This window comes from Ammospiza nelsoni, chromosome 3, assembly GCF_027579445.1.
Source record: "Ammospiza nelsoni isolate bAmmNel1 chromosome 3, bAmmNel1.pri, whole genome shotgun sequence".
Classification (NCBI taxonomy): domain Eukaryota; kingdom Metazoa; phylum Chordata; class Aves; order Passeriformes; family Passerellidae; genus Ammospiza; species Ammospiza nelsoni.
In genome coordinates this window covers 95,163,536-95,191,326 of record NC_080635.1, presented here as the reverse complement: position 1 = coordinate 95,191,326, position 27,791 = coordinate 95,163,536, and the positions used below count along the sequence as shown (strand labels likewise).

The window sequence follows — 27,791 nt, the reverse complement described above, 5'->3', positions numbered from 1 at the left end:
CAGCTTACTTTAAAGAAGAACAATTACAGTGGCAGTGCAAGGCATTTTTCTAAAAAGTGTCACAAACATACTCTCACATCACTGCTTGACAAAACTGTCCTGGCTAATGCTAGGAAGGGAAACTAAATTAGTACCTGTTGAGGGCTCAGAGGGCCTTGGCTTCCACTTCAATGTCAAGACCATCATTTGGTTGTCCATAGGATAAAAGGAGTAATACAGTTGAATGGATTAAAGCAGAGGGACACCAAAGTTCGAGTTCCACATCCAAACTAGGTAGAGAAAGACTTGGAGTTGGGTGTCTAGTATAATGTCTAAGCAACTTCATCATAAATCTGGTGGCAATTCATAAATAGGGATGAGGAAGAGGTATGGGGTTATTTCTCATTTTTTTTAAATTTAAACTTGGTTTATAAACCTATGCTGTGTTTATTCAGCAAATCTTCTTGAATTTTGCTACTGACTTTAATGGGGATAAATTTCAGCCACAGCTTGCAAAACTGGGTATTGGCATTTTCTTTAAAATGCTGGGTTTGCCCTGTGTGTAATACCAGAGGTCCCTGACCCTGATTAATCTGCTGAAGTACTAATGGCCTGGTCTTCTGTTCTTCTACCTATATATGCAGCTCTTACAGGCAACCTTTTTAATATAAGAATTTAACTGTCAACTAACATTTTTCTCTGAAAAAGTGTCTTTTATGAATTTCAAATAATGTAACTGTACCAATACTAATTAAAGCATATACATTTTCAGAAATATTCATCCTAATTGAAATTACTTTTGTTACCTTCCTTTCTTAATAGTATGAAGATTTTTCAAAATTTACAGGACCCAAGAAATGACACTATTGATATAATTTTTGCCTTTTTAATATATATATATATATATAAAACTTTTATATAAATATATATATAAATTTTGTAATTTTGTTGGCTTCTGCCTTTATCTGCTCCTAACTAATATTTGCAAGGTGTTTCATGAAATTACATTCTAGGAAGAAAGAAAAATGAAAATATTTTCCATGCACTCTTACTGCCAGAATTTTGCCACTAGATGGCAGATCCCAGTGCTGCTTTTCATACGTGGTGAAGTAAGAGCAAGGATCAGGCAACGTCCAATAAAATACCTTAAGGCAAATGAAATAATAGAATTTCCCGAATTGAAAGTATTTATTTTCCATAAAATTTATCAATAACAAAATATTTTCAACAAGAAATGTATACCAGCTCCACCATATTTGAGCAGTGAATGTGAATGAACCACACTACTGCATGATTTTACCTTACTGTTCTAACTGTGCTAACTTGAAGCTCTTGTGGAATATGATGTTAAATGCTACATTTGCAAATTATTTTCTAAATATTAAAAATATTTTTTTAAGAATTTTTTTTAATATTCACTGTGTACATTTAATAAGAAACAAAATTCTAAAAAATGTGCAGCAGAAAAATATCATGCTCCTTGTTAAGGCTCTGTCACTGAATAAACAGCAAAACTACAGTCAGTGTCCGAATCAGACACCTTTCTCCTACAGACCCAAAGAGTAATTGTGCAGAAAAAAGTAGGAGAAAAAATAACTTTTTAAAACCTCAAATAATTTCCACTAATATTTATCTTTCATTCATTTTTCACACGTCTAGAGAACACACACTCTAGGTTTGTCTCAGTTGTTTCTATTTGAAATCCTTACATACTGATTTGTATGTATGAATATATATATATATATATATAAAAAATGTACACACACACATGTGTAGTTACTAAAAGAGGTGTCTGAACAGTTACTAAGCTAAAATTAGAGTAGGGCCAATTTTGTCAGAGTGCTTTTGGCCCACCCTCTGTAGGAATATGATTATATTTGAAGGATATGATTAAATAAATTTTTCTATGATTCTAGATGGGAATATTTCAAGGAGCTAAGTATTCACTTAAACAAAACAATTTATTTTAATGACAGAAAAAGAAAATGAAGTTAATGTAAAACAGCTAATTCTGCTTTCAGTCCTCCTGATGTAAAGCAGAACTTCTCGAGGAAACACATCAGGATACCAGTTCATATAATGAAGCACATCAAGTGACATTTCAACATATAAAGTTTAATTTCTCCTTACAATATATACAAGTATCACCAGATAATACAAAAATGAATGTACCACAGACAATGCACACCCAAGCAACAGAAGAGAACCATACATTAGTATTTCTGTTTTTAAAAGCCCAAGGAGAGGGTTTTTTTGTATAGAGAACAATTCACACCTGAGTGTTTCATACCCAAGAGCTGATAGCTCTGCACCTGACAGTAGTTAACCCTGGTTACATTTTAAGGAAAAAAAAACCAAGGTAAGAGCAATGTGTAGGGAGCAAGATTCAAAGTGAAGTTAATATCTATAATGAGAAATATTGCATATAATTTTGCCCAAGAGAGCTCAAGCAAAATAAGGAGAAAAGAGGGTAACTCACACTGACACAGGGGAGAAAACCATTCCCCTAAATGAAAGCAAGTTCAAAAGATGAGCTCACAAAAATTCCTGCCAGCAAACTGTGTTTCAAAGCAACTCAATGAAATTGGCCACTGATGTGTGATGGGAACATATAATTGGTCTGAAAACTGTCCTGACTGTTGCAGCTTATGCCAAGTACCTGAAACCCAGAGGGACAGTAGCTTACTCTATGCTCTTCCACATCTGATTAGAATTACTGAATGTATTCATGTATTCTGCATGGCATATTTCAAGCAGTGACATATGACTTGGCATCCTGTTGGCTTGGATCAATATATTAATGTGGTTTTAGAGATTACTCTCATGGTGGTAATTACTATGTGCTTTAAGTGGTTTGAGGTTTAAATACAGTGATGTGTTCTCCATGGGCATATTACAAAGAGTCACACAGTGTTTGGTTTCTGAAAAATCACACTAACAGGTGTCCCAAAAGGAAAAAAAGGTGAGCAAAGTAAATCAAGATCTCGATTTTTCTTCTACCATTTGCTTAGGATGTTTACTATTCTGAGAGAAATCCCTCTAGGCATTACAGTTGAAGCCGTGTGCTCCTTTTTCAGTCACACTTACTCAACTGTATTGATCTACTAATGACTACATTAGCAATACCCCTATGTAGCAGTAAGTCTGGTGGGATGGGATCTAACTCAGGGAACACAGTAGAAAACTTGCTAGGAACTAAACTTAAAATCAGAGAGATCATCTGGAAAAGTGAGGGTGCACCTTCTCAGTCCATGTGTGCTGCTCATGAATGGGCTGGCATTTTCCCTGCTCTTCCCCCTCTCCACCTTACTGCTGGTGCTAAGCCATGTATTACTACTGCTGGGCTTGAGTTATCACAACTGCTTATATGGCCATGTCATCAGCCAAAACAGGGCTTCTCTCCAGCTGACACTGATTATGACTAAAAGTACAAAGATTACTCAGTCATCTTAGTTCCTGACAAAGCATTGCAACTATCATTATGATTCTGAGTGCATTATTTTGCTACTGAAATTGTTCCACTTCATTATGAAAAACCCAAACAAAATGACAGAAAAAAGTTAAGAGAGAGAAAGCATAAAGATGAGTGATTCCAAATGATCATTTAGGAAGGCTTAGTTTATTATGCATTATAATCCAGTAATGCAGAATACATGAAAGCCCTGTAAATAAAGCCCTAATATTATCCTTTGGATTGATGTGTCAGAGATTGATTCTTTGGTGCCTAGTAAAATCTGAGGTCTGAACAAAGCTTGTCCTTGTGGCATTTATGACATCACTCTTGTGTTTATTCTTTGATGCTCTATGAAGGTGAGCTCATGCCCTACTCTTCCACACAGTGAGGCACTGCTAAGGTCTTGCTCCTCTTCTCTGCCGTCCTTTTCATTAAACTGGAAAAACTTCTTATTCTGGAGATCCCTATCGCTCTGTCAGGTTTGCATGAAATTGGTTGGTTGTTCAGTGTTATTCATTAGGGAAGGAGAGATTGAAGGATGGATGAACACAGACACTTCATCTTATAAGCCTCCTTTTCAACAGGGCCCGGCTCAAAGGCAGGCTTTGGAACAGGGACACAGATCTGGGGAGGGCTCCCTCCTAGTTCAATATCCTGACCCCTCAACCACTCCCTTGTTTCTGCTCAGTGAATGCTGAAGCATTCCATGCAGAACGGCTCAGCCTTTCCAGGAGGGAATGAGAATGCCATCTTCTTCCTCCTCAGCTGTCAGTGCCACTAGTGAACCTGCCTGCAGCTGATGTGGGTTTGAGTCTCCTCAGATACTGTCTCCTACCTTTGAAAAAAGGTTTCAATCAAAAGCTTTTGAAAATAAGCAGCACTACCCCTGCGTTTGTGTGGTATTTGATCTACTAGAAGGCATTCATGATCCTACAGTCATTTTAAAACACCAACTGGTTTCTTGTGCCCTCCTTCTTTCTTTTTCTGGCCTGTGAGCCTGGCACTAAGTTATGTTAAAGCCAGCCTTTATGTTTTTTTGCCAGATTCCTTTTAATTCAGATCAGTTCCCCAATTAAATTCAAACACTTGTGCCAGCTCAAAGGACAACCACATACTCAGTGAGCAATTTCTTGGCTGGAGGTGACAAAAACAGGACTACAGCTTTTCAGTCCAGTGTGCTGGACTTAAAAGCCTTGGAGGAAACAAGAATACCTGCATTATGGATCTCAGTGAGGTACAGCAGCTGCAGTGCTACATTTAAGTCATAACAGAAACACTGACTAGATAAGGTCTGTGGAAGAACATCAGGAAGATCTTCAGGATGCTTCTTGGACTTAGGCATTGTTTTTAGATTTGGTTGTTTAAATTGCCTTTTGGAGCTGACCTACTGAATGGAGTATCTTAATGTAGTCACTAAACATAACTGTCTTCAGATTCAGAGGAAATTTCAGTGTAATACAAACAGTTAGGCTTGAACTTTTAAGACTTCTGAACTATACGCTTTTCTTTTCTCTTCATCTTACCCTTCTTCTACCTTCAGGAAAAAAGAATATTAGGTCAATTAAAACAGATGTCAAAAGTTCTGAGGATAACAAAATACCTGGCTTTAGCTAACAGTTTAACCAGCTGCCCAATTCCAACTCTTTAGACTTCTGCTGCAGAGCAAAAGTCCATTTTTGTTGTGCAGCCCCTGGGGAAAATAACAGGATCCAAAGTCTGACCTCTCTGGAATTTCTGAAGTCTGTCTCATCAAATCCTCCTGACTCTACAGGAGCAACTCCCAGCCTATGCCTGCAATTCTGGCTCTAGCTGTGCCAGTTTGTGTGCCCTAGGTTTCAGGTACTGTGAGGCTGGCTTGTTTCTTCAGGTGAATTAGTTCCTTAGACCTCAAACAAAACCAAAATTTTCAACCACAGGCACACACAGAACATTGAATATGGCAACAGTTAACTAAGGGACTGTTTCTTTGACGCAAAGAAGGCTTAAGGCAGCTGTATCAAGCTACATTAGGTTGGGGATCATGTTTGCAATATTATTTGACTTTTTCGACCTTCTGTTTTGACCCTGTTTTGACAATTTCCTTCAGTAACAGTATTTAGAGTGAATATCCAGAAAAAAACCTTTTTTTCCTTTAAATATCTGTTAAAAAGTCTGTGTTACAAAAAGAACAGTAAGATTTCAGCAATGATTTATTGACATACTGAGGCTTTTAAGTGATAAGAATTCCTTGAGAGGATCTGATGTATTTCTGACATATTAACTCACATTGCTTGCTAATTCCACTTTCCAAGTTTTATCTGAAGTACTGGGAATAGGAGTTATGAAAAAATGCTACTAATACTAATCTGATTTTTGGATGTCATAGGACCTAGAACCTGAAAATTAACAGGCATTTTAGGTGCTACACATGTAAAACAACAAAACCTACTTTTTTTAATGTGTCAAATTAAAAATGCCCTTCATGTGAATAATAAAATGTCAGCTTTACAACGGGATAATTGTCATATCTGGATGTGAAACTGGAGAGCAAAGCAAAGCAGATGGAAAACCAAACATGCTTGGTTTGAATAGAATTTTGTTGACCTTTGGTGACAGAGTTCTTCCATCAAGTATCTTCTCCCAGACCAAATTTCATATTTCAGTGCATTTTCCTTTCTGTGATTTTTATTTATAATTTATTGGTCTTCCCACCTTGCTTTCTGTTTTAACCACTGGGCCCTTCACAGCTTGCTGAGGTGAGTGAAGCATTATAGAACTTTAAACCCATTATTTATTGGTCTTCTCAGCTTCATTTCTTTTGGTTGTGACTTTCTTCTGTGAAAAGTGATTGCTTAATGGAAATGTGCTTTAATAACTCTACTGTTATCAAATAAACAATCATAACAATCATCAGCATCCATACTATTTCCATGCTGGAAAAATTCCTTAAAACATGCTTGAAAAATGCAAACATACAGATGAGGAAATCACAAAGAGGGAAGGAAAAATGATGAATCACCATGGTATTGTAAGGTAGTCTTCATTTTATGACAAAATATTTTAAACAACTGAAAACTGAGGGTAATTTCCTTACCAAACCCTCTCTTTCATTGTGTACCTGAGCTGTGCCTTTAGATAGCAATTCCTGCCATCAGCAGGCTGTGCTGACTTACCCTATAAGACATAAGGATGCTTGGCAAGTGAGGTTTAAATGTAAGACCCAAGACCCAACCAGGAAAACTGAAAACCCAGTCAGGTCAATGGAATGAGGTGCTTCATAGCCATTAGTGGTCTTTGGAGCGGGCACAAATGAATTGTATTGATTTTTGCCAGATAGTGTTTCTCAAGCTTTTGCTGAAGACTAAGCACCTTCTGGCTCACAAGCCTTCATCTGAGCCCTGAGCGAGAAGTATTCCAGTGTGTGTAAGTCAGGGACCTGCTTCTAAGTTTTGTTTACAAGTGTTGACTCTCTCTGGAAGAATTAAATTGCTGCCAAACATTGTGCAACATCCCTATGCCCCTGAATTTAGTAACTATCTTGAGAAAGCAGCTCACTGCTGAGAAATGGCGATTTTCATGGGAGGCTCATAGAGAGGAGGCCACATGGTCACATGGTGCCCATCCTTCCTCTCCTCCCCTCCCACACATGAGGTACTGGCTTTCATTAAAACAGGACCTCAATGCACATAGCAAGTCTTCTGGCATTGCTTCCCTAGGCCATGTGGCATTGCAATAATGTGATCAAGGCAGGAAGGAAAGTAGAGCATGCAGCAGCAAAGGTGGAAAGTGATCTGTTAAGGTGGGAAACAATCTAGTGAAAGTGACCACACCTCCTTTGATCTACTAAAAAGTGACCAAGTCTATCATTAAGAATTCCTGATACAGATTAATAACTTATTTCAGTTACCCATTCTCACTTCCTAGACTGGAAACCTTAATTGCCTTTTTGACAGCTTTTTTTTTTTTTTAACTTGACAAACAAAAGGATTTTGTTATTTAAGTAGTCAGTGCACACAATTATTAGTTTGTTGTTAAGTGATAGCTGCAGGACTTTGTTAGCACAGGCAAACGTGAACAGCTACACAGACAGGGGAGCCGACTCCATGGCAGCAGTAAAACCTGCAGAACGTACCCCCTGAGCCACCGCCATCAGCCCTGGCCCCCGCCCAGGGAGGCAGAGCTGCTGGCTGAAGATTTCTTCAGTTCTATTTTCATAGACTGAGTCTCAGCACGAGGCTCGAATTTTGTCACATTTCCTGCTCCTGGGGCTGCCACTACTGGCTTTCCTGCTTTCATACCTTTTGACACAGGAATGCGGGTGGGTGTAGGTCTCGGGGATGACCCATCCTGTCCTGTCTGCAAAACAGAGAAAAATGCAGTGAATTAAGGACTTTTCCTCATACATGCTCATCTTATACTTTGTTTTGGTTCTTCATTTACCTCTCAAACAACAATATCCCAAATCACACCTATTAGCAAAGTAATATTCACACTTGGAATCTGGCCGTGGCACATACTGCTAGAGTAGGGCCAAAGGCACAGCTGCAATCAAACAAGTTTCCCAGAGGTGAGGTGCAGTGTTTTGAATCAAGATGTCACAAGAATGGGAATTTGTGCAAATCTTCCATTCTACAGCATGATAAAGTGCAAGATGGTCTTAGAGGCTGCTACAACATTGGCCTGGCTGTCACGACAGGTAAAATATTAGCATCTTGTATAGACACTTGTACAGGTCCTTAGAACAGCATAGTCAGGTGAGGCTAATGAACCCAGGGTAACTGCCAAATTTTAGGAGCTGGGGCATGATCACTCAGCATTGTAAATAAGATTGAATTTTACTTCCCAAAGTATGCTGAGCTCATGGCTGGGGCCATTTATTTCTGCACTGGGAAGAGCAGGGGGTTGGGGGAGAAAGAGAAAAGATCTGGATTTCCTTTTCCTGTGGCTGTGGCAGGAGGGATGTGAGAAAGGGCTCTCCCAGTCCAAGCACAAATCACAACTTGAGAAACTCTGGTAAGGGTGAAGCTGCTAACCCAGATTTCCAAGGATACCTCAAGGCAGTGTGGTCATTTTACTGTCTCTGCCAGTCTTCTGCCCTGGACAACAGCTGAGCAAGCACACTTATCCTCAAGCTTGAGTACTTCAGAATTAAAAAAAAAAAGAACAGCCTAAGTGGTTGGCGTGGGTGGCTTGGGGCTGGCAGACCCAACACAGCTCCCATGTCCTTCTGGAGCCCCAGCTGGAGACCAGGCCAGAGCTATCCCATCGCTTTGGCCAGATAATGATGCACGTACTCTTCAAGATCAAATCTGGAGCTACCCCATATAAACCATGACTTAAAGAAAATACTTATAAACAATTCTGGAAGGAAAATGGGCTTTATCTCCTGCAGTGTGCAATACAGACACAAATGTTAATGGTGACAACTTCAGTGTCTCGGTTGAATTTCATATGTGACTGACATTTCTGTTCAGATTATGGATTAAGACTTTGATCTCACAAAAGAGAAGAAGTCTCCTAAAATCCTGTAATCCTAGCTAGACCCACCTGCTAAATGACTAAACTCTGCAACTTATGACATATAAGCAAAGTAAAATTTAACTGCTGAAATAGACTGGACTGGGGACCCATGTCAGCTGCAACATGCATTTATACATTTACTTAAAAATGCTCTACAAGTGCTTTTCAGCCAGTGGCATCAGAGCTTTCTGTCTGCATCCTGAGCATGCAAAGGAAAACCATTCCTTAATCTTCTAAGAACAGTTCAAAACCCCATGTGTGTGGAAGGGGCTAGCAGTGGGCCTGTTAGCTAAAGGAGCGAGAAGTAAGAAGAAGAAGAAGCTGATAAGGAGCTTTCTCCAAGGCCGTAACCAAGGAGATCGAGAGAAGGAAGATAAGAGCATTCTGCAGCTGGATGAAGCATTTTTAGAAAGTTAGGTGGAGTCAGAGTAACTTTTCACCAATGGCATGGTATTGAATTATTGTGGCCAATAGCTAAGGTAGAGGAAGGGTAAGCAACTGGAAAGTGTATAAAAGATCAGCCATTTTCATTAATAAACTGTTGCCAAGTGTTACCAACTGAGAGTGCTTGTGGCTTTATGTCGTGACCGCCTCGACTGCGACATTTTGGAGACGCCGACGTGATAAGAACATAGTCGGTGGGGGCCCATACAGGGTCCTAGTAATTGGCAACCGTGACCCACTGGGACGTAGTGGGGGAGGCGGCGTTGGTGCAGCTGAGAGTGGCAGGTGGAAGCCACAGGGAGGTCCGGACCTGATTCCCTCCAATCAAGACACCTGGAAGTAGGTGAGCCACCAACTAGTAATAATGGGACAAAATTTATCTAAAGAGGAAGAAAGTGTTCTGTCTACATAGAAAGTTTTGTTAAGAAATAAGGGAATTAATACGTCAGACTATGAGCTTCGTAATATATTGCTGTGGGCTAAATCACAGAATTTTGGCACTGATCCCAGCCAGTACAATATGGTGTATTTCAAGAAACTTGGAGGCGAGTGGCTGAGCGCACCGCTTTAAGAAATATGCAGTTGCCTCAACACGACCCTCGTCATGCTGTGGGTGTTGATGCCCTAATGGGCTCTGGGCCTTTTGCTAATCCAGATTTACAGGCAAGGTGGGATCCTTCGATTTTGGCACAAGCTCAGCAAATTGGCATGAGTGCCTTAACTAAAACAATGGAAATGGCAGCTCCAAAACAGAAATATGTTACTATACAACAAGGAATGAGAGAACCATTTTTGCAGTTTGCTGAAAAACTTGCTGCCGCTATTGAGAAACAAGTAGATGATGAAACTTTGCGAGACAAATTGTGTGTACAATTGGCTAAAGAAAATGCAAATCCAGATTGCAGAAAGATTATTGATACTTTGCCTGGGGAACCCACCTTGTCTGAAATGGTTACTGCTTGCTCGAAAGTTGGTTCAGTCGAGCATAAAATGGCAGCTCTTGCTGCAGTGTTAAGACCTTCAGCGAAGTGTTATAATTGTGGACAACAAGGGCACGTAAAGTCACAGTGTACTGTCTGGAAAACAACATTTAGGCCAAGTGCAAGCAGTGATGTTGTATGCCTCAACCTGTAAAGTTAGACATTGATGTTAAAACTGCTACTGATGTACAGAAATTGGTTGGTTTAATAGGTTGGATTCGATCATATTTAGGCATAACTAATCATCAGATGCAACCATTGTTTGATCTGCTGTCAGGCATCACTTCCTCCACTGATGAGAGGCAATTGACCTCAGCGGCAAAAAAGACCCTAGAAGAAGTTGAATTAGCCCTAGCACACAAATTTGTTAACAGGATAGATCCCTCTGTTGGTGTTCAATTGTTTATTTTGAAAGACCATGAAATACCATGTGGAATACTGTGTCAATGGAATGATAATTGGGAAGATCAATTGCATATTCTGGAATGGATATTTTTATCTTTCAGATCTCGGAAAAAAGCTCCAGGACTTTATGAGCTCTTTGCAGATATTATCATCAAGGGTCGCAGGCATTGTCATGAGATTTTGGGACAGGACCCTGTGACCATTGTGATACCTGTGCAACAGTGGTATTTTGAATGGTGCTTTCAAAATAATCATGAATTGCAATCTGCCTTATCTTGTTTTACAGGCCAAATCTCGTATCACTTGCCTTCTCATTCTGTTCTAACACTAACTAAAGAGATTCCTTTTGAAGGCAAGCAAATTTGTTCTCCTGTTCCAGTGGAAGGTATAACGGTTTTTACAGATGGGTCCGGGAAAACCGGAAAAGCAGCTGTGGCTTGGAGAAAGGATGATCACTGGGAATATCAGACAGTGATTCAGCAGGGATCTCCTCAACTGGTTGAACTTTCTGCTGTTCTTTTGGCTTTTACTTTGTTTCCTGGTTCTGTAAACACAGTTACTGATTCAGTTTATGTTGCAAATTTGGTTAAGCATTTAGATCAAGCAGTGTTGTATAATATTCAGGAGAAACCATTGTTTACTATATTAGTGAAGTTGTGGACAGTTATTGGTGTTCGAAAACATTCTTACTTTATCATGCACATTCGCAGCCATACATCATTACCGGGATTTTTTGCTGAAGGCAATGCCTATGTAGACTCTTTAGTAGCTGCTGCTGCAATCAAAACTGTACCCAATGTGTTGCAGCAGGCAATTTTGTCCCATCAATTTTTTCATCAGAGTGCTCAAGCTTTACAGCAGCAATTCAAATTGTCTACTGCCGAAGCAAAATCTATCCTTTCCTCTTGTCCCGACTGTCATATGACTCATGTCACTCAGTATTATGGTACCAACCCTAGAGGTCTTCCTGCGTTAGAAGAATGGCAAACTGATGTTACAAAAATGCCAGAATTTGGTCGCTTTAAGTATGTTCATGTTACAGTTGATACTTTTTCTCACGCAATGGTTGCTTCAGCATTCACAGGAGAGAAAACTCGAGATGCTATTCGTCATTTTTATCATGCCTTTTCTATTCTAGGTGTTCCATGTCATGTAAAAACAGATAATGGCCCAGCATATGCTTCGCGGAAAATGCAAGCATTTTTTCGTGCTTGGGGCATTGAGCATTCAACAGGTATTCCACATGTCCCCACGGGCCAAGCAATTATTGAAAGAGCTCACGGACTTCTTAAACATCAGGTTCAAAAACAAAAAGGGGGAATGCAACAGGAGTCACCTCAAGTGAGATTAGATAAAGCTGTTTATGTGTTATACTTCTTGCGTCCCCTACCTGACTCACAGTTATCTCAAATCTTTTGCCATTTTTCTTCTTTGAATTCTAAGCAACCAAATTTCCATAGAAATGTCAAGGTAAGGGTCAAGGATTTGATTACTGGTATATGGTCTGGTCCAGTGGAACTGGTAACCTGGGGAAGGGGTTATGCTTGTGTTTTGACAGATAATGGTCCTCGATGGGTTCCTGCTCGCTGTGTTAAACCTTACCTAGAGCGTGCGGGAAAGTACAGGATCGATGGCTCCGCAGTTGAAGCAGAACGTGCGGATGACACTGGCTAAGACCATACATCAGTACTTAAAGATGGATGAAGGAAGAATGGGAATTTTGTTGATGGTTGTGATTGTGATTTTGTGTGTCCCCTCTCTGCTTGGGATTTTGCAAAGGGCCCTGCAAAAATCCATAGCAGCTGTATTTACAGGTCAAAAACAAAAAAGGGGGAATTGTGGAAGGGGCTAGCAGTGGGCCTGTTAGCTAAAGGAGCGAGAAGTAAGAAGAAGAAGAAGCTGATAAGGAGCTTTCTCCAAGGCCGTAACCAAGGAGATCGAGAGAAGGAAGATAAGAGCATTCTGCAGCTGGATGAAGCATTTTTAGAAAGTTAGGTGGAGTCAGAGTAACTTTTCACCAATGGCATGGTATTGAATTATTGTGGCAAATAGCTAAGGTAGAGGAAGGGTAAGCAACTGGAAAGTGTATAAAAGATCAGCCATTTTCATTAATAAACTGTTGCCAAGTGTTACCAACTGAGACTGCTTGTGGTCTCTGCTTTATGTCGTGACCGCCTCGACTGCGACACATGTGTACACTCAAAAAAAATCACAATTGGAAAACTTGAATGCTGTCTGCCTGACAGGAAGGAAGCCATTTTCAATAACTAAAAGCAACATTTACAATAGCAGTCTAAAGGCTAATATGGAACTCACATGTAGATGTCAAAACAAGTTAGGCCCATACAATTCTGTAGGGCAAAACATGCAAATGCATTCCATCAGCCTTGGAAAATATGTCAACATCCCAGGGAACCCAAATGACAAACATCTTGTACTCCCTGAAAGAGTCCCACAGTGAGTAAACATGAGGCAATCAAATGGAGTAGCTGGAATCTCAGGCATTTCTTCAGCTTTATTCACATGTAAATTATTAACTAAGGATTTGGGTGCTTTCAAGTTACTCATTTCAAGCCTAAATCACTCAAAAGCACTTTGAAAAGGACTCTAACTTGCTTTAAATTTCTTAGTTGCCTTCATTCCAGCATACTAACGTGTTGATTGCATGGAAGCTAATGCCTGCTTCCCAGGCAGCCGCAAAAGCATTTTGTGTTTGCCAAGTGAGATGGCACAAAGGTGCCTCCCCAGCCGGCTGTCCCCTTGGGCGCAGGAAGGGGCAGCAAGCAGAGAGAGACACATTCAGCCCACGTCTGCAGCATCTGCGGCAGAGAACCCACACGACTGCCTGTCTCTCCATCATTTCTTCCAAGAACTCAAAGCCATTCCTTCCAGCTGTTTCTCTGTAGGCTGCTGTCTTCTGGTTGGCCCAGGACTGTGGCTCTAACCAGAAACTAACCCTTACACAGCTGGAATGGAGTGCCTGAGATGCAGCCCCATGGGACACTGGATGATGCAAACTGGATCTGAGCAAGGCAAGGCAAGACATGGTGCTGGAACAGGCACCCAATGAGGTTACACAAGACATTACTGAGACTGAGATGAACACATGCAGCTGCTATAGTGCAGCCATAATCAGCTCTCACTGCAGACACGGGTGTATTAACCTGTAAAGTTGCAGTAAGGTTGGGCAGTCCCATTAAAGGAAAAAAGCAAACTGACCATACAGAACACACAGCATGTTTGAGTAGTTTGTAGCAGATCCTGCTTGGTGCATTTTATTGCCACACAAAGAGAATGCCTTCATGCACACACTGGTTTCTGGAATATTTTAAGTAAAAAAGTGCTTTTTCAGCATTTGTTCTCAACCTGATCAGGCCCCAGCTTGCTCTGGACAGAAATGATTCAGTTCAGTGACCAACAGACACCTTGAGCAATTTGATATGCCCTGGGCTACTCAAGCAATGTACACAGGGCTGGTAGACAACACAGATGACCCAAGGAGACCTAAAACTTCTGATAAAGCAGCTGGAAGGAAGGTAGACTACTTGACAGCACTGAAAATGGCACTAAATAAAGTATGTTTAGGTAACTTTATCCTGAAAGGGTGGGACTTGAGATCTAGGCAATATAGTCAGCAGAGCCAGTGGGCAATTCAGCTCACACAGAAGCTAGCCCTGTCTCAGCTGGATCACCCCCCAGCCACCACAGGCAGCACACAGGCCTCAGTGCTGCCATGGGGAGCACATAGATTACAGACTGACTCAGCTGCCCACACTGAGCCATCTTGTGCCATCTGAGGTGTCCCATCAGCTGCCACTGCAGAAAGGGACGGGTCAGTCATCCCTCCCAGCTTCACACAGGCACACACTTGCCAGCACTTCTCAGTTGCCACAGGCACACAGCCAGCACCACAACACCTCTGCACAGGCAGGCGAGCTGCTCCCTGCCCCTTCAGGGCAGCTAGAGCACACATGGGACACCTACACCGAGCTACATTTAGATGCTGGTCTCAAACTAAACGTTGTCCAATTGCAAGTGGCCTTACAGCTACACAAACACTTGTCCCCTTCACTCTGGCACCCAGCAGCTTCTCAGCTGGGCCCTCCTGCCATGGTCACAGGATGCCCTGCATGGTTGGTGCTGTGCCATCGTGCTGGCTCTGCTGCAGCCGGGATTCCCTCTGCTCCCTGCAGATTTGCATGGCACTGGAGTCACTGTGTACCCTGGCAGCATAAACAGCTGGCACTCAATGCCAGGCTGTGGGGAGCACAGGGATTAAGTGATTATAGGACTGACACCCATCATGGCAGCCAAAGAAGATCCACATTCACCAGCAATCCTATAACCAAACGAAAGCCTAAATCAAACAGGATGTAGGCACCACTGTTTTTGGGGGTTTTCACAAAGAATACTTGGGTTTATTCTGTGGAATTTTTTCTGCAAACTATATGAACTGTCCTGGGAACAGAAATTTGAGCCAATGTGCTAAGGGAAAACTAACAAGCAGGCTCATTTTGGTTTCCATACCCTCTGGTCTCTGTGGTCCATTTTCAATAAAAAAAATCATACCCTAGGTCTGCTAGGATAGTCCAAGTATTTTCCTGGGAGTGAGTTTGACTCTAATCAAGCTAAGGAGGACTAAACACCATTTTTTCTGTTTCTATAGGAACCATCCAAATCCATAGGCTGCCATAAAAAAGGCATTAATACGTTGTACAAAGCATCTTGTGTGAGGAGAGTTAAGACAAAAATTAAAACCAGTGAGCTAAGAAAGCAGCTGTGTATCAGTTTGCCTTGTTCGATTTTATTAAGTTCAGCCTTCAAAACTGTATCTGTTGGTTTCATTTAGGGTTACTGAGTAAATGATCACAGCTTGGGTTTTCTGACTAGGGGCAGTGAAGTGTGTTTGTAAAGTTGTCATTTGCAAAACAGATGGTGAATACACTTTTTTTTCTTTATAAGAGGCTGGGGAGGAAAAGACACATTTGAGCTTGTTCAAAGGTGCCTTTCAGCTGACTAGGGACATTAAAAAACAAAGGGAAGCATAAGATAAAGTAAATCCTATGGCTGAACTATTTTCCCTACATTCCAAATCTGGGAGGATAAAGTGAAGAAAGAAGCCAGATTTTAGCCAGAAAAAAACAAAACAAAACAAAACAAAAAAGTTTTGTCTGCCATGGTTCACTGCATCATCACAGTAGAGACAGACATTTAGTTAAAAGAAAAAGTTAAAAAAAAGTTTTCCAGGCTTCTGAGAGACAAAGGAGTTTGTAAATTAATTCAAGACTTTAAAAAATGAAGAGTTGCCTCTAATATGTAAGGAAACACTGTATAATAAAGTATCTACAATACTTTATATAGGTGAGAAGAGAGAGTGAGCACATGTGCAATCCCAAACAGATCTGTGTGATGAATGCAAGTTTTCTTAATTCAGAAGCCTTAAATGGGAATGGCAGCTTCTCTCCAGAAGTGTGAAAGTTTAAGATAAACACATTTTGACATTTCAGCTTGGGAAGAGATGGCTGACAAGGCGTGTTGTGGGGCTCTGCTGACTCCCGAGCAGCACGGACAAATGAGTAGGGGGTGACTATTCAGTATTTGTCAAGATACAAGAAAAAGGCTGTAACCAATGAAGGTATTGCATAAAAGGTATCAAACAAAAGAGCTTTTCCCAAAGCCCACAACTGAATTCACTGCCCCCTGATGTTGTGGAAACAACAGTGTAAATGAGTTCAAAAAGCAATTAAAAGAATAAATAGAAAAAAACTCTGCCATGGTGTATTAAAGAGAAAGATGTGGCTGCAGGCTCTGGTTCAGAAAGAAATACCCGCCTATTGCCAAAAACTGGGAACAGACGCTGAGGGAAACATTACTTTGTGTTTACCCACTCAAAATAATCTTCCCCTAAACATCTGTTGCAGACTCTGTCTAGCTAAGTAAGTTTTTGGACTAATACAGTACTGCTAGTTTTCTGTTTAATACCCTGGTTAAATTCTTTCTCAGGGTAGTTCCAACTCAAGCAATAGAAACTTATGTCCAGTAATAAACTTGGGGAGGACTATCAATAAATACTGCCCACTATGGTTAAAGACAGAGGTGAGAATTCTTTCACTATGAAAAAGAAGTTGGGTTACCAGCACAGAAGCCCAAAGAGAAAGCAAAAAAAATATAATAGAGGACGCTCTATTGTAATACAGCACTTACAGAAGTTCAGAGAAACAGAAAGAGCTCTACTATTCACTGGCTAAAGAGGCTTGGAGCTGTAAGCAATGATAACATGTCTGCTTATTTATTTCTTTGGAGCGCAGTAATATAGCAGATATTAACTGAATTATATGGGGATCAAGGGATTATATCAAAGAAATGCCAGCCTGCATAATTAGAGTCTAAAGACTTGCCAGCTGAGCCAAAAAACATGAGGTGTATTTTCAAAATTCAGATATTGCACTCATCAAAAATAAAAATACAGTTTCCTGCTCTGTCATACCCATTGTTCTTTGTCCCTCTGTTTCTTGCTTGTAATTTTGCTGGGTTGCCATTATGAAGATAACTTTGAAGGGACTTCCTCTGGAAGTTAACTGCTTTGGGAGATAATACCAAAAGCGTACCAGCATCCAACACTGGTACAAAAATACATGAATTGGGCAAATTCTGATTTTATAGTTAAGCTTGAGCCTGGAAGAAATGTAGGGAAGACAAGAGTTTCTCCTCACCCCTCCCATTTTCCCTGCTGGTGTCTCAAACCAGAGCTATGGTCTGTCCTTCTCTCTGCCATGAAGACCACACCATGAGACAACACTGCTTACCACTGATTGTGTTCCTCGTGTGGAAGATGTTGTAACAGGTGTGATGGTGATAGTGCTTGTCACCTTGCTGGCTGCAGGTCGTGGGGACAGGTTGTTCCGAGGCGATCGAAGGACAGTACCAGTCACCACCTCCTTCTCTGCCGCGACGTTCACCGGCCGGACTGTTATCACAGGGCTCGCGCCGTCAGGCACGGCACCGGGAGAACGCTTAAACTGGGAGCCCAAGTGGATGTGGATTTTGTTGTCCTCTGTTGTGATAATGTTGGCATTGGCGTTGTACTTGCGGATTGGAGTCGGGACGGTTTGCTTTTCTGGCGTGACTTTGAAGACAGCCCTGCCCATGGTCATGTCCTGTGACTGCGGAGAGACGGAGATTTCAGCCGGCGCCGCAGATGTCGACACCGTCATGATCTGAATTGGCGATGCAGGTCTGTCAGCGAAGGGTGCTCTCCCTCCCTCTGGGGACTTTTCCCTGGAGAATGTTGTTATAGTGACTGGAGACATGGAACGATCTGGGCCCATGGGACTTTCACTGCCTTTTCCTTTTTGTGGCATAACATTGGGAGACGGAATGATGGTTATTCGTGGCTTCTGATTTCCCAAAGTAGGAATGACAGTGGTACTTGAAAAAAATTCCTCTGCGGATGGACTGGTTATCTCCAAAGTTGCTGTACTGTTCTCATGGTCTGGTGTCACCCGAATATGAAGAGGTTGACCCTGCTTTGGTGAAAGGACAACCTCCCCAGGATGTGCTGGACTACTGTGGCTTCGGGCTCCTTTATCAGGAGTTGTCTGGGCCCCAGTTTCCCTCTTTTTCATCCATGGTATCCAGGATTTCCTCATAGCAAGCTCATTTGCTGCTGGAGGATATCTCTCAAGCACTGAAGAACGCTCCATGGGTTTTTTCAAACCCACCTGCCGCAGATTGCTCATGATATGATTCTCCTCCTGGAAGGATTTCCTTATAAACACTGCTGGAGTTTCTTCTTCTGCTGCTTCATTGCAGAGAGCATCTGTCTGCACGCCGGTGGACGTCAGGGGAACATCAACCATTCTTCTCCCGTTCATGCTGGGCCTCAGAGCACGGCTGTAACGCTTAGAAAGCTCCAGCTCTCTTGTCAGGTTCAAAACTTCCTGCCCCATGCTCTTGTTTTTGTTTTCCTCTTCCATAAACCTTTGCTGTAGAACTGAATAATCAACTTGGAGCTGAGAAAGCTGGTCTTCTTTGTTCATGAGCTCATGGATTTTTTCCTTAAGTGCTTGAACTTCTGCTTTCAAATCTCTGCTTTTGGCCTCTTCCAGACGAAACCTGTGCCTCAGCTCTGCCTCCTGGCTCACCACCTCACCTTTTTCTATTGCTTTCGTTTTGGCAATCTGGAGTTTCATCTCCTCCAACTGTTGAGAAAGAAAATTAGCTTTATCCTGCTCAGTCCTAAATTTCTGCTCTAGCTGATCATACTCATCTTCAGTCTTCATCAAATCTCCTTCAACCACTTCCAGTTGTTTGAGACGTTTTTTCAATCTTTCGATTTCAACAGTAAGTTCCTTAATCTTGTTGTCCTCATGACAAACATGCTCTGCTCCTTTCCTAGTTCGACCTCTTGTAATTTCTCTTTCTACTTCCTCCATACCATCAATTCTTTTCTTTAACAGGTCAACTCTACAGCTTAATTCAGATGATTTTTCTTCTTCACTTTTCAGTTTGCCAATTAACTCATCCCTTTCCTTTGTCAAACTAGATACTTTTTCCTCCATTTCAGATTTCAGTTTCAAAAATTTCTTACTTTCTTCTATCAATTTCTCTGTTACATCCATAACTTTCCCTTGTTCAACTTTAAAATTCTTGTTTAGGCCCTCAACCTTTTTTTCCTCCTGTTTTATTTTTTCCATCATATTTTTTCGCTCATCAACCAACATTACAGTAAATGACTTCAGCTTTGTAAGGTCATCTTTTAAGCTTATTTCAGCCTTTTCCAATTTGCTTTCAGATGTCTCAAGGTCCTTCACTCGAGTCTTCACCACTTCCAACTCATTTATCAAATCCTTAGTCAAATTTTTTTCTCTCTCCAAGTTTAAGTGTAGCTGAGTGCATTCTGACTTACTTTTACTGAAAGCCTCTTCCAGCTTCTCTAATTCTGACATTCTTTTCTGCAGTTTTTCCACTTCAAGTTTCAACTCTTTGCTATGATGCTCTTCCTCCTGCAGTTTGTTTTTCAGCTCTTTGCACTGGGATTCGGTTTTTGTGATCTCTTCATCTTTCCCCTCCATTTCAAGCACGCGCTTGCGGAGGTTTTCCACTTCTGCCATTAAGCTAGAGTTCCCACATTCCCCTTTCGCTATTTTATCTCTTAATTCTTGAAGTTCCTCCTCAGTTTTTTGAAGATTTTTGTTAGTTTCTTCTAGCTCCTCTATTCTGCGAGTCAACCCCACTAGCTTGAGCCTTAGCTGTCTATTATGTGACTCTTGATTAGCCAGTTTAGCAGTCATCTCCTCATGTTCTTGACAAAACGATGATGTTTTGTGTTCAAGTTCTGCCTCTAATTTCATCAGTTTTTGTCCATCTTCTTTTGTTTTTGCAGTAATAATTTTAAGCTTTTCTTCTTCTTCCTTTAGTTTTTGGGTTAAGTCCTGTATTTTCTGGCTTTGTTGACCAAGTTGTTCAATATGCATTTGTCTTTCATCCACCAGCATGAGTGCAAATGATTTGAGCTTGACTAGTTCTTCTCTTAGTTTACTGATTCTCTTTGTATGCTCCTTCTCCTTCCGGGCTTGATAGATCTTCTCCTGCTCAAGAAGTTTCTTCAACCTGAAAGAAGTCAAAAGAGATGTGTCAGACTAAAATGTATATATACATGCGTCTGTGTGTATCTCTCTATTTTTAAAATCACATTTTAGCTTCCTTTTTTATTAATTCATTAATAATTAAGTAATTTATTAGTTCTATTTCATTTTCAAGAAATAACTACCTACTACAGTTGTATCCCCAAACCAAGTATTTTGAATTACATAAGTTAAATGAAAAATACATAAAATCGTCTAGAAATCTGAAACACAGTAAAATTTTATACATGTACAGATAACAAATACATCAGGTTTTAATTTCCTTACATTGATTTTCCTGTTAGGATGATGTTGATAAAAGTACATAATATCCCAACAGGACAGGTATTATCTACTCACAAATCCATTTATACCAAATTTGTTTTACAAGGTGAATTCCTCTTTATGTCTTGCATACAGAAAAATGTGTAAAATAAGGTAAAATATTAAACTAATTGTTATATGCAGCCACACATAAACAGACTAATCCTGGTTACAGACAAACCAGCAGGACAGAAGATTACAGTAACACACAACTGATAACCATCTGGGCATCACAATTATGAAATTAGTAGGAAGGTAAATTTTCCAGCACAGTCACTATTATGCTAAAAGGTTTGTTCTTCTACATTTCATTTAGTACATGTTGTGAACCACAAGGACCAGACTAGTGAAACCTCTGGCTATAGCTGACCTCATCTGGAAAACGTTCTTCTCTGTGGCCTCTAAATCTGCGTTTTCAGCCAACATAAAAACTCGCCATATATCCAAATTAGGTGCTCCTCAGAAAGATAATAAAAGCATACATTACCCAGCCTTAGCCATGCAACATGGAGTAATATAACTATTTTATATCTGTGATTAATATTCAGGATCTGATGACACCAACATAGGACGTTCCTGCACATGTTCTAAGCACAGATTTATGAGGATGGTGATCCTCAATTGAAAGAGGTACAGATAACACAGGGATGCATCCCAACCAATCTAAGAGCCTTATTGTAAAAGCAGCAGTCTGACTTAGACACAGGTATGCACACTGAAGTTACTGTGAAATAATATTTTTTTCCAAACTGCTGTCACAACACCTACAGTTCCCACATCCTCTATCAAGACACGAGATAATTCAAATCCACTTGCTTTGCTTACCCTAAGTCTGAAGCTTCTCAGCTTCCTTTTTATAACTGAGATACACATCCAGGTGGTAACAGCAGAGCAATTAATGCCTGGTAATTAACTCAAAGTAACTGGAACATCCATATCTTAGCAAAGATCAACTTTTATCCATATTCTTATCTTACATGTTGGATTGTAGATGACAGCAGGTGGAGCATAGATATACATTCCTCTCTGCTACCCCAGCAATGAAGTGGTGCCAAGGGCCCTGGGGCACAATGTCAGACCCAAAGGATGTCTTCCAGAGCCCCCACCTGAACTCTACACTCCCAGAAAGAGCCAGATCAACTCTGTACTCAGCAACTGTTAATGTTTCACTCCCTGTTCCTGGGGGAACCCGAATCAAAAGGAACTGGAAAGAAAAGCTTTAAGAAAAGAGAAGGAAGTCAGAAAGCAGAACACAGGATGCAGTAGGTAGGGAAGGAGAGGCTGAAGAATGCATTTGAAAACAAGACTCGGATAGGATGTGGGAGTAAGAGAATAGTAGGAACCAGCGGCAGAGAGAAAAACAAACAAACATTGCAGCCAACCTTGCTGGGTCACAGATTATTCTCAAAAGAAAAGTCTCTTTAGTTGTGGCAGCTCTTTGGAAAGGACTGAAAAGGCATGCTGGTGGATGCCTCATTATTGGTCAAGTTAGAATGTCAAAAGGTAAAAAAAGACCCACTGTCACTCACAAAGCACGCACTTTTCACACTGAAGAAGGAACTTTATTAGCATGCAATATATTCCCTGGCTGCTCTGCCTCAGTGCTTCATGCAAATGTTTCAGCCAAGAACTCTTCCTCATCTCCCCCAGGCTACATTTTTCAAGGAATAGTATGTATCCTTCCACAAAAATAACTGTTTGCCATGGCAGAATAGTGAAGTCGAACCTGGTGGTGCTCTAAATGACACATCTTCCAAAGTCATAAACATAGGAGAATGTTTCCAGCCTCCCTTGTCCCACAGGAAAATTTTAAGGTGACCCCTATAAATTAAAAAACCCCAGAAAACCGCTTAAAAAAATTGACATCCAAATGCCTAAAGATGATTAGAAAACTGTCTTTGATTTGTAATTCCTAGACCTGCACATGTGATTTTCACCCAGCAATTGCTCCAGGCAGTGCACACCAGCCAGGCTGCGTAGCAGAGTGCAAAATAATGCACTGACTATACGTTGTTCCATGTGATTACCTGAGAGTCTACTGGGGAATACTGCCGAGAAAGCCACTGAAAAAAATTGCAAATACCTGTTAAACTAAGACAAGAAAATGTCAGTCATAAGGCTGAGCAAGAGAAGAAAGCATGTTAGCCCTGTCACTGCCTTGCAGGAGTGCTAGTAGTGGGGAATAACCAGCTTGGCCCCTCTGGGAAAATAAAGCAACATTCAGCACTTCATTCTGCTCCAGCTTTAGCACAGGGAAACTACATGTCTTAGATATGACAAGCCAACTTTCAGAGAAGATACTTATCAATACTTCTGTTTTTCATGTCTGTGGGAACTGCTTCTAAAATCTGGGTCTGTGGGGGAGTTGGAAGGCAGCACACAAATATATGTGTTAATTGCCAAAGTAATTGGAAAATCTACACCTTTTCAGTGTTACTTCTAGAGACTAAAATAAAGCTGAGTTTAAGCTTGCTCCTGCTTCTCCATCTTTGTACAACTTTCATACCTCAGTGGTTAAACCGGAATTTCAGCAGGACTGCAAGGTGAGGTTGTCCCCTCTTGACCCTCACAGCACATTTGCTGCTATCAGGCTTTTCCTCTGACTGCTGCTGCTAATGTGCTAAGCAACACCGATCTACATGGGCTCCTGTGCAACACTAAAAGCCCTTAGACTCCCAGCACCTGGTCTTCAATGTGTTAGCCAGAGCAACTGCATGCTGGATTGTCAAGAGGTTGAAAGCACCTGCATTCAGGATCAAAATGAAAACAAACAAAACCTTTAGTACTGAAACATTAGATACAGCCAAAACACTGACAATCAAACAATTTGATACCCCCCAGCCTGCATATGGTGTCTTGGCTTGTGTTTTTTTAGAAACAGAAATGAGAAATGTTTGGATACAACTGGATAACCTGCCTCCATCACTGAGTCTCAGGGGTTTGGCTGAATGTCCCCAGAATGAAGCACACAGATGTGATCCAGCTCCCTGCCCTCGTTACCACAGGTGCCATGGCAAAGCCTGCAGCCCGAGTCCGTCCCTGAATACACAACCTGAACACACAGCCATTGCTGCCATGGGGGTCCTGGGGGTCTCTCCCTCTCCTTACCATCTGTCCTCCCCACAGTATTGAGGAACAGGCCCAGTACTCAAGGCAGGCCCATTACCCCTTGCAGTACTGTCTGAATAAGCAGCAAACCCTGCAAACCCTCAGGTATGATGACCGTGTGCAACTGTTCACTGCCTCAGTTACAAACAAGCACCCCAGATGCTGCTCTATAAAGAAAGATGCCTGACTGGCACGGGCAGGATGCTGGAGTCCAGAAGCTGCTGCTGCAAGCTGACATGGTCCTGCTGCACAGGGAGCTGCCTCTCCTGGATCCCCACCAGCCTCAGCTGTTCACAGCCACACCATGCACTGCTGGAGCAGCAGGAGAGCTCTGTTGGCAGCCGTGCTGGAGAGGCAGGAGCCTGAAAACTTTCAGCAACCAATCTCGGTTGCAGAGAAAGCGGACACTGGACTGGAGGAAGACCAACTATGGAATTAGTTTTAACAACTCTCATGAATGGTGTGCTGGAAGTAGCTGGCAAGGAAGATGTAGGAGAGGATGGACAATAACCAGGCTCTCCCTCTCCTCTTGCCTTTAGGTTTGGTGCTGAAGTGTTTCACTGCACAGTCTCTGCTTCCCCTTCCCTCCTCCAAGCTATGAATTGATCAGCAAGCTATGAATCGAAGCACAGTGGGATGCTGACAGCTACAACTCTATCCCTCCAGTGATGTGCCTTCATTTCTTTAGTCATGGCTCCTCTCAAAAAAAACCATCCACTTCCAAGTGTTTAAAACAGAGCATGCAAAAGCAAATAGCCCCCCAAACATTTATTGAAAATCATACCAGAGTGTGTATCTCCCTTTCTGTTTGTACTTCCAGCAAGATGAGATAACATCACAGGTACTCAGACAACCTTTTCCACCTCTAGCACAGAAATAGGCACTCAGCTACACAAGGAAATCCTGGGAAAGCATGGCAAGCCAGATGATGCCCTGAAAGGCCATAAGCTGCTCCCATGGTTTGCATGCACATCAACATTACAGCACCATAGTTCACCTGTGTTGGCCTGTTTTAGCCCCCTGCTCTGCAAACAAACAAAGCCAAGCTTCCCAAGGTGTCTCCCAGTGTTTAATTAAGCACTCAAAGGAGGGGCTAATGTAGAGGGAAATCTGGAGAAGTGGAGAGCTATTTCTCCTGCTATCAAAACTGGCAACAGGAGGAACAGCAGTTAGAAGAAAGAGGATGGAAAGGAGTCAAGCAGGTAAGGTCTCTAGGGGACCTTATTAACTGAGTTCACACACAGCCTGGAGACCCACAGAGTTTCTCACTGCTGCTCTAGCACAAAGCCATGTGACTTCCCTCTCCTGCAGTACCTTACTTTGCCATTTACATTCCAAAAGTCTGTTGCTATGGGGTGTAATGACTTCTATCCCATTTCACGGGTGGCCAGTAAGTGGGAGTTAAGGCAAATACATTAATGAGGACTTGGTCACTCTAAGGATCAGATGACTGAGGGCTGATGAAGGCTTCTTCCTCCTGAGGGGCCAACAGCATTTCTCTGCCACTCACACAGCAATCCCAAAGGAATTTCCACTGGGAAAGCAAAAGTCTTTGCAAACTCATCTTTCCACTTCAAACCCAAAGTTTGCTACTGTACATGCAGAGTTAGAGAGACTGGACAACTTCCTAGTGGTAGCTAGAAAGCTGCTGCCCATTAAGTGATGCAAGAGTCTGTAATCCCAGGACAATGAAAACCAGCAAGAGGTGGTTTAACTCAATAAAGGAGTTCCCTTTTTTTTTTTTTCCCCCTGTTTAATGTACAACAGCTGATTTTTGAAGATTATTTGTACAGCCACTGGGAAATCCTCCACATGTCAGGACTATTTCCCAGTGCTTCCGTGTTTGGGGCCAGGCTGAGATACACAAAAGGCTGAATTTTGCTAGTTCTGAGTACTTACAACTTGAGCTGAAGTCAAAGAGAGCCAAAAGGTGGTTAGGCTCTCTAGGAAACAAAACAATCGGGCCCAAGACTTAAATTAGGTGATGAGGTCACACTTTCAAATCATCAGCCTCACTACTTCCCATGCATCCATCTCAACTGGGAGAAGAAATATGTAAACGAGATCAGATCCCATGACAAGAAAAAGAATAAAGCACATCTGTATTACTTTTCTCCTTACTATCCATTACATTTTAAAGGTAAGGAATGAGAAAAATGTTTGAATGACCTTACTACAGAACTTTCCAACTTCTTGTTCAGTTTATTACAGGGTCAACTCTGAAAACAAACACAAGCTTGTTTTAAAAAGTTCTAGTAAAACTAAAGACAATTTTTTGTGGCTACCTAATGTACAAACTCAAAGTGTAAAAAAGTGCATGCTCTTCACTGCTGAAGAACTAAATTAACTTTGGAAAGTGATTGTATCAAACTATGTAACAAAAACATTAATATTCTTGCTGCTCCTAATCTACATGATAGTTTCTAAAATACACTGAAAGTAAAGGAAATGTTTTCTTCCCTAATTAGGAGGACACATTGCTTGTAATCTACAACAATTTATCTTTTGTTTCTAACACTGATTTTGTAAAAAATTAAATCCAGTTTGCTGAAATAGTTCATTTGTGTTGAAAGCGTCTTACTCCCGCTGAGCAGTGACTGAAGGCAGTATTTTGGAATACGAACACTCACTAAATTCAGTGTCCCCCCACCCTTCCAGCACACTGGTCACATAAGAAAAACACTAAAGATCTTTAAGAACAAAACCCGACCGACATCCTTTCAGACTACATAACAGTATCGTCCACATTCATTCCGGAGGTTAGAGGAGGGAAAAGGGGATGCACAGAAAGCAGGCACGCAGTACCAGAGAGCGAAGGCGAAGCAGCATTCAGCTGAGGGATGAGAATTGCCAAACCTGTCTCCGGGCTGCGGTTATCCTTCCCTGACCCCTCGGTGCGCGCTTCGGGAGGGGGAACCGCACAGCACAGCCCCACCAGGTGCACCTTCCAAGGCTGCAGCCCAACGCTACATCAGCCCCGGCCGCTCGGCGCTGTCCTGCTCCGTCCGGAGCCGGGGCCGCCGCGCATCCCGGCGGGCCCGCTGCCCGCACACCCCGCTCCAGCCCCGCTGCCCGCACACCCCGCTCCAGCCCCGCTCCAGCCCCGCTGCCCGCACACCCCGCTCCAGCCCCGCTGCCCGCACACCCCGCTCCAGCCCCGCTCCAGCCCCGCTGCCCGCACACCCCGCTCCAGCCCCGCTGCCCGCACACCCCGCTCCAGCCCCGCTCCGTCCCGCCCGCGCCTACGCCACTGCCCGGTGCGCTCAGCGAGCCAGCCAATGGCGCACGCACTCGGCAATTAGCGGCGCTCAAATTAAAAAAACAATTTAAAAAATCAAAAATAAGAAAAAAATAATTCTCTTACCTTATAGCTAGACCTACTTTTTTCTTTCTTTTTTTGTTTTTTTTTTTTTTTTTAAGCAACCAGAGCGACAGCCCGGGGGGGCGATGCGGGGCCCGGCTCCGCGGCGCCGCTGCCAGGTGAGGCTGCGCCCGGGGCGGGCGGGGCTGGAGCCGCCGGGCCGGGGCAGCACCGGGGCAGCAGCGGCTCCCCTCCGCCGCCCCTCGCCCGGGGTCTGTTACTGACAGCCCCCCCGGGCTTTCTGTAGCTACAGTTCATAGGTGAACGATTAAGAAATAATAATTTGATCGCAGAGAGCCCCTGGGAGTTGGTTTTGCTTAAGGGGATTGGGATGCACGGAGCGCTGCTGCTTCCCAGTCCCAGCTGCCGATTCATTCCGCTGGCTCAACAAAAGTTCCTGTTGCTTTCCTCTTGTCTTGCCGGTGTTTGAAGTGGCAGTACTACTGCTGGTACGCGCTGGCTGATCTTAAGATCGGCTGATAAAGGCATGAATACATGAAGAAAATCCCCTGGGGATTTAGTATACGGGCGTGTTTGTTTTTGAAAATCCATGCATAGTAGCAAGCCTAACCAAGTCTGGTGAGGTCTGAAAAACACCATTCTGCTAGCTC

The 27,791-nt window shown here is 42.2% G+C and overlaps 1 protein-coding gene across 6 annotated transcripts in view; it reads right to left on the bottom strand.

Annotated features, from left to right (window-relative positions):
- FILIP1 (filamin A interacting protein 1) overlaps positions 1-27,791 on the bottom strand; it is a 105,703-nt gene that overhangs the window by 868 nt on the left and 77,044 nt on the right. For 3 of the 6 annotated variants that reach the window (XM_059469686.1, XM_059469687.1, XM_059469692.1), the window contains 2 exons: positions 17,568-20,373; positions 7,545-7,768 (listed from right to left, as the gene is read on the bottom strand). In XM_059469686.1, coding sequence (XP_059325669.1) covers positions 7,562-7,768; positions 17,568-20,373 — 3,013 coding nt within the window. In that variant the 3' untranslated portion in view covers positions 7,545-7,561. Of the gene's footprint in view, positions 1-7,544; positions 7,769-17,567; positions 20,374-26,675; positions 26,856-27,183; positions 27,561-27,791 lie in introns of those variants that run through there. The other 3 variants (XM_059469689.1, XM_059469691.1, XM_059469688.1) reach the window with 3 other exon arrangements.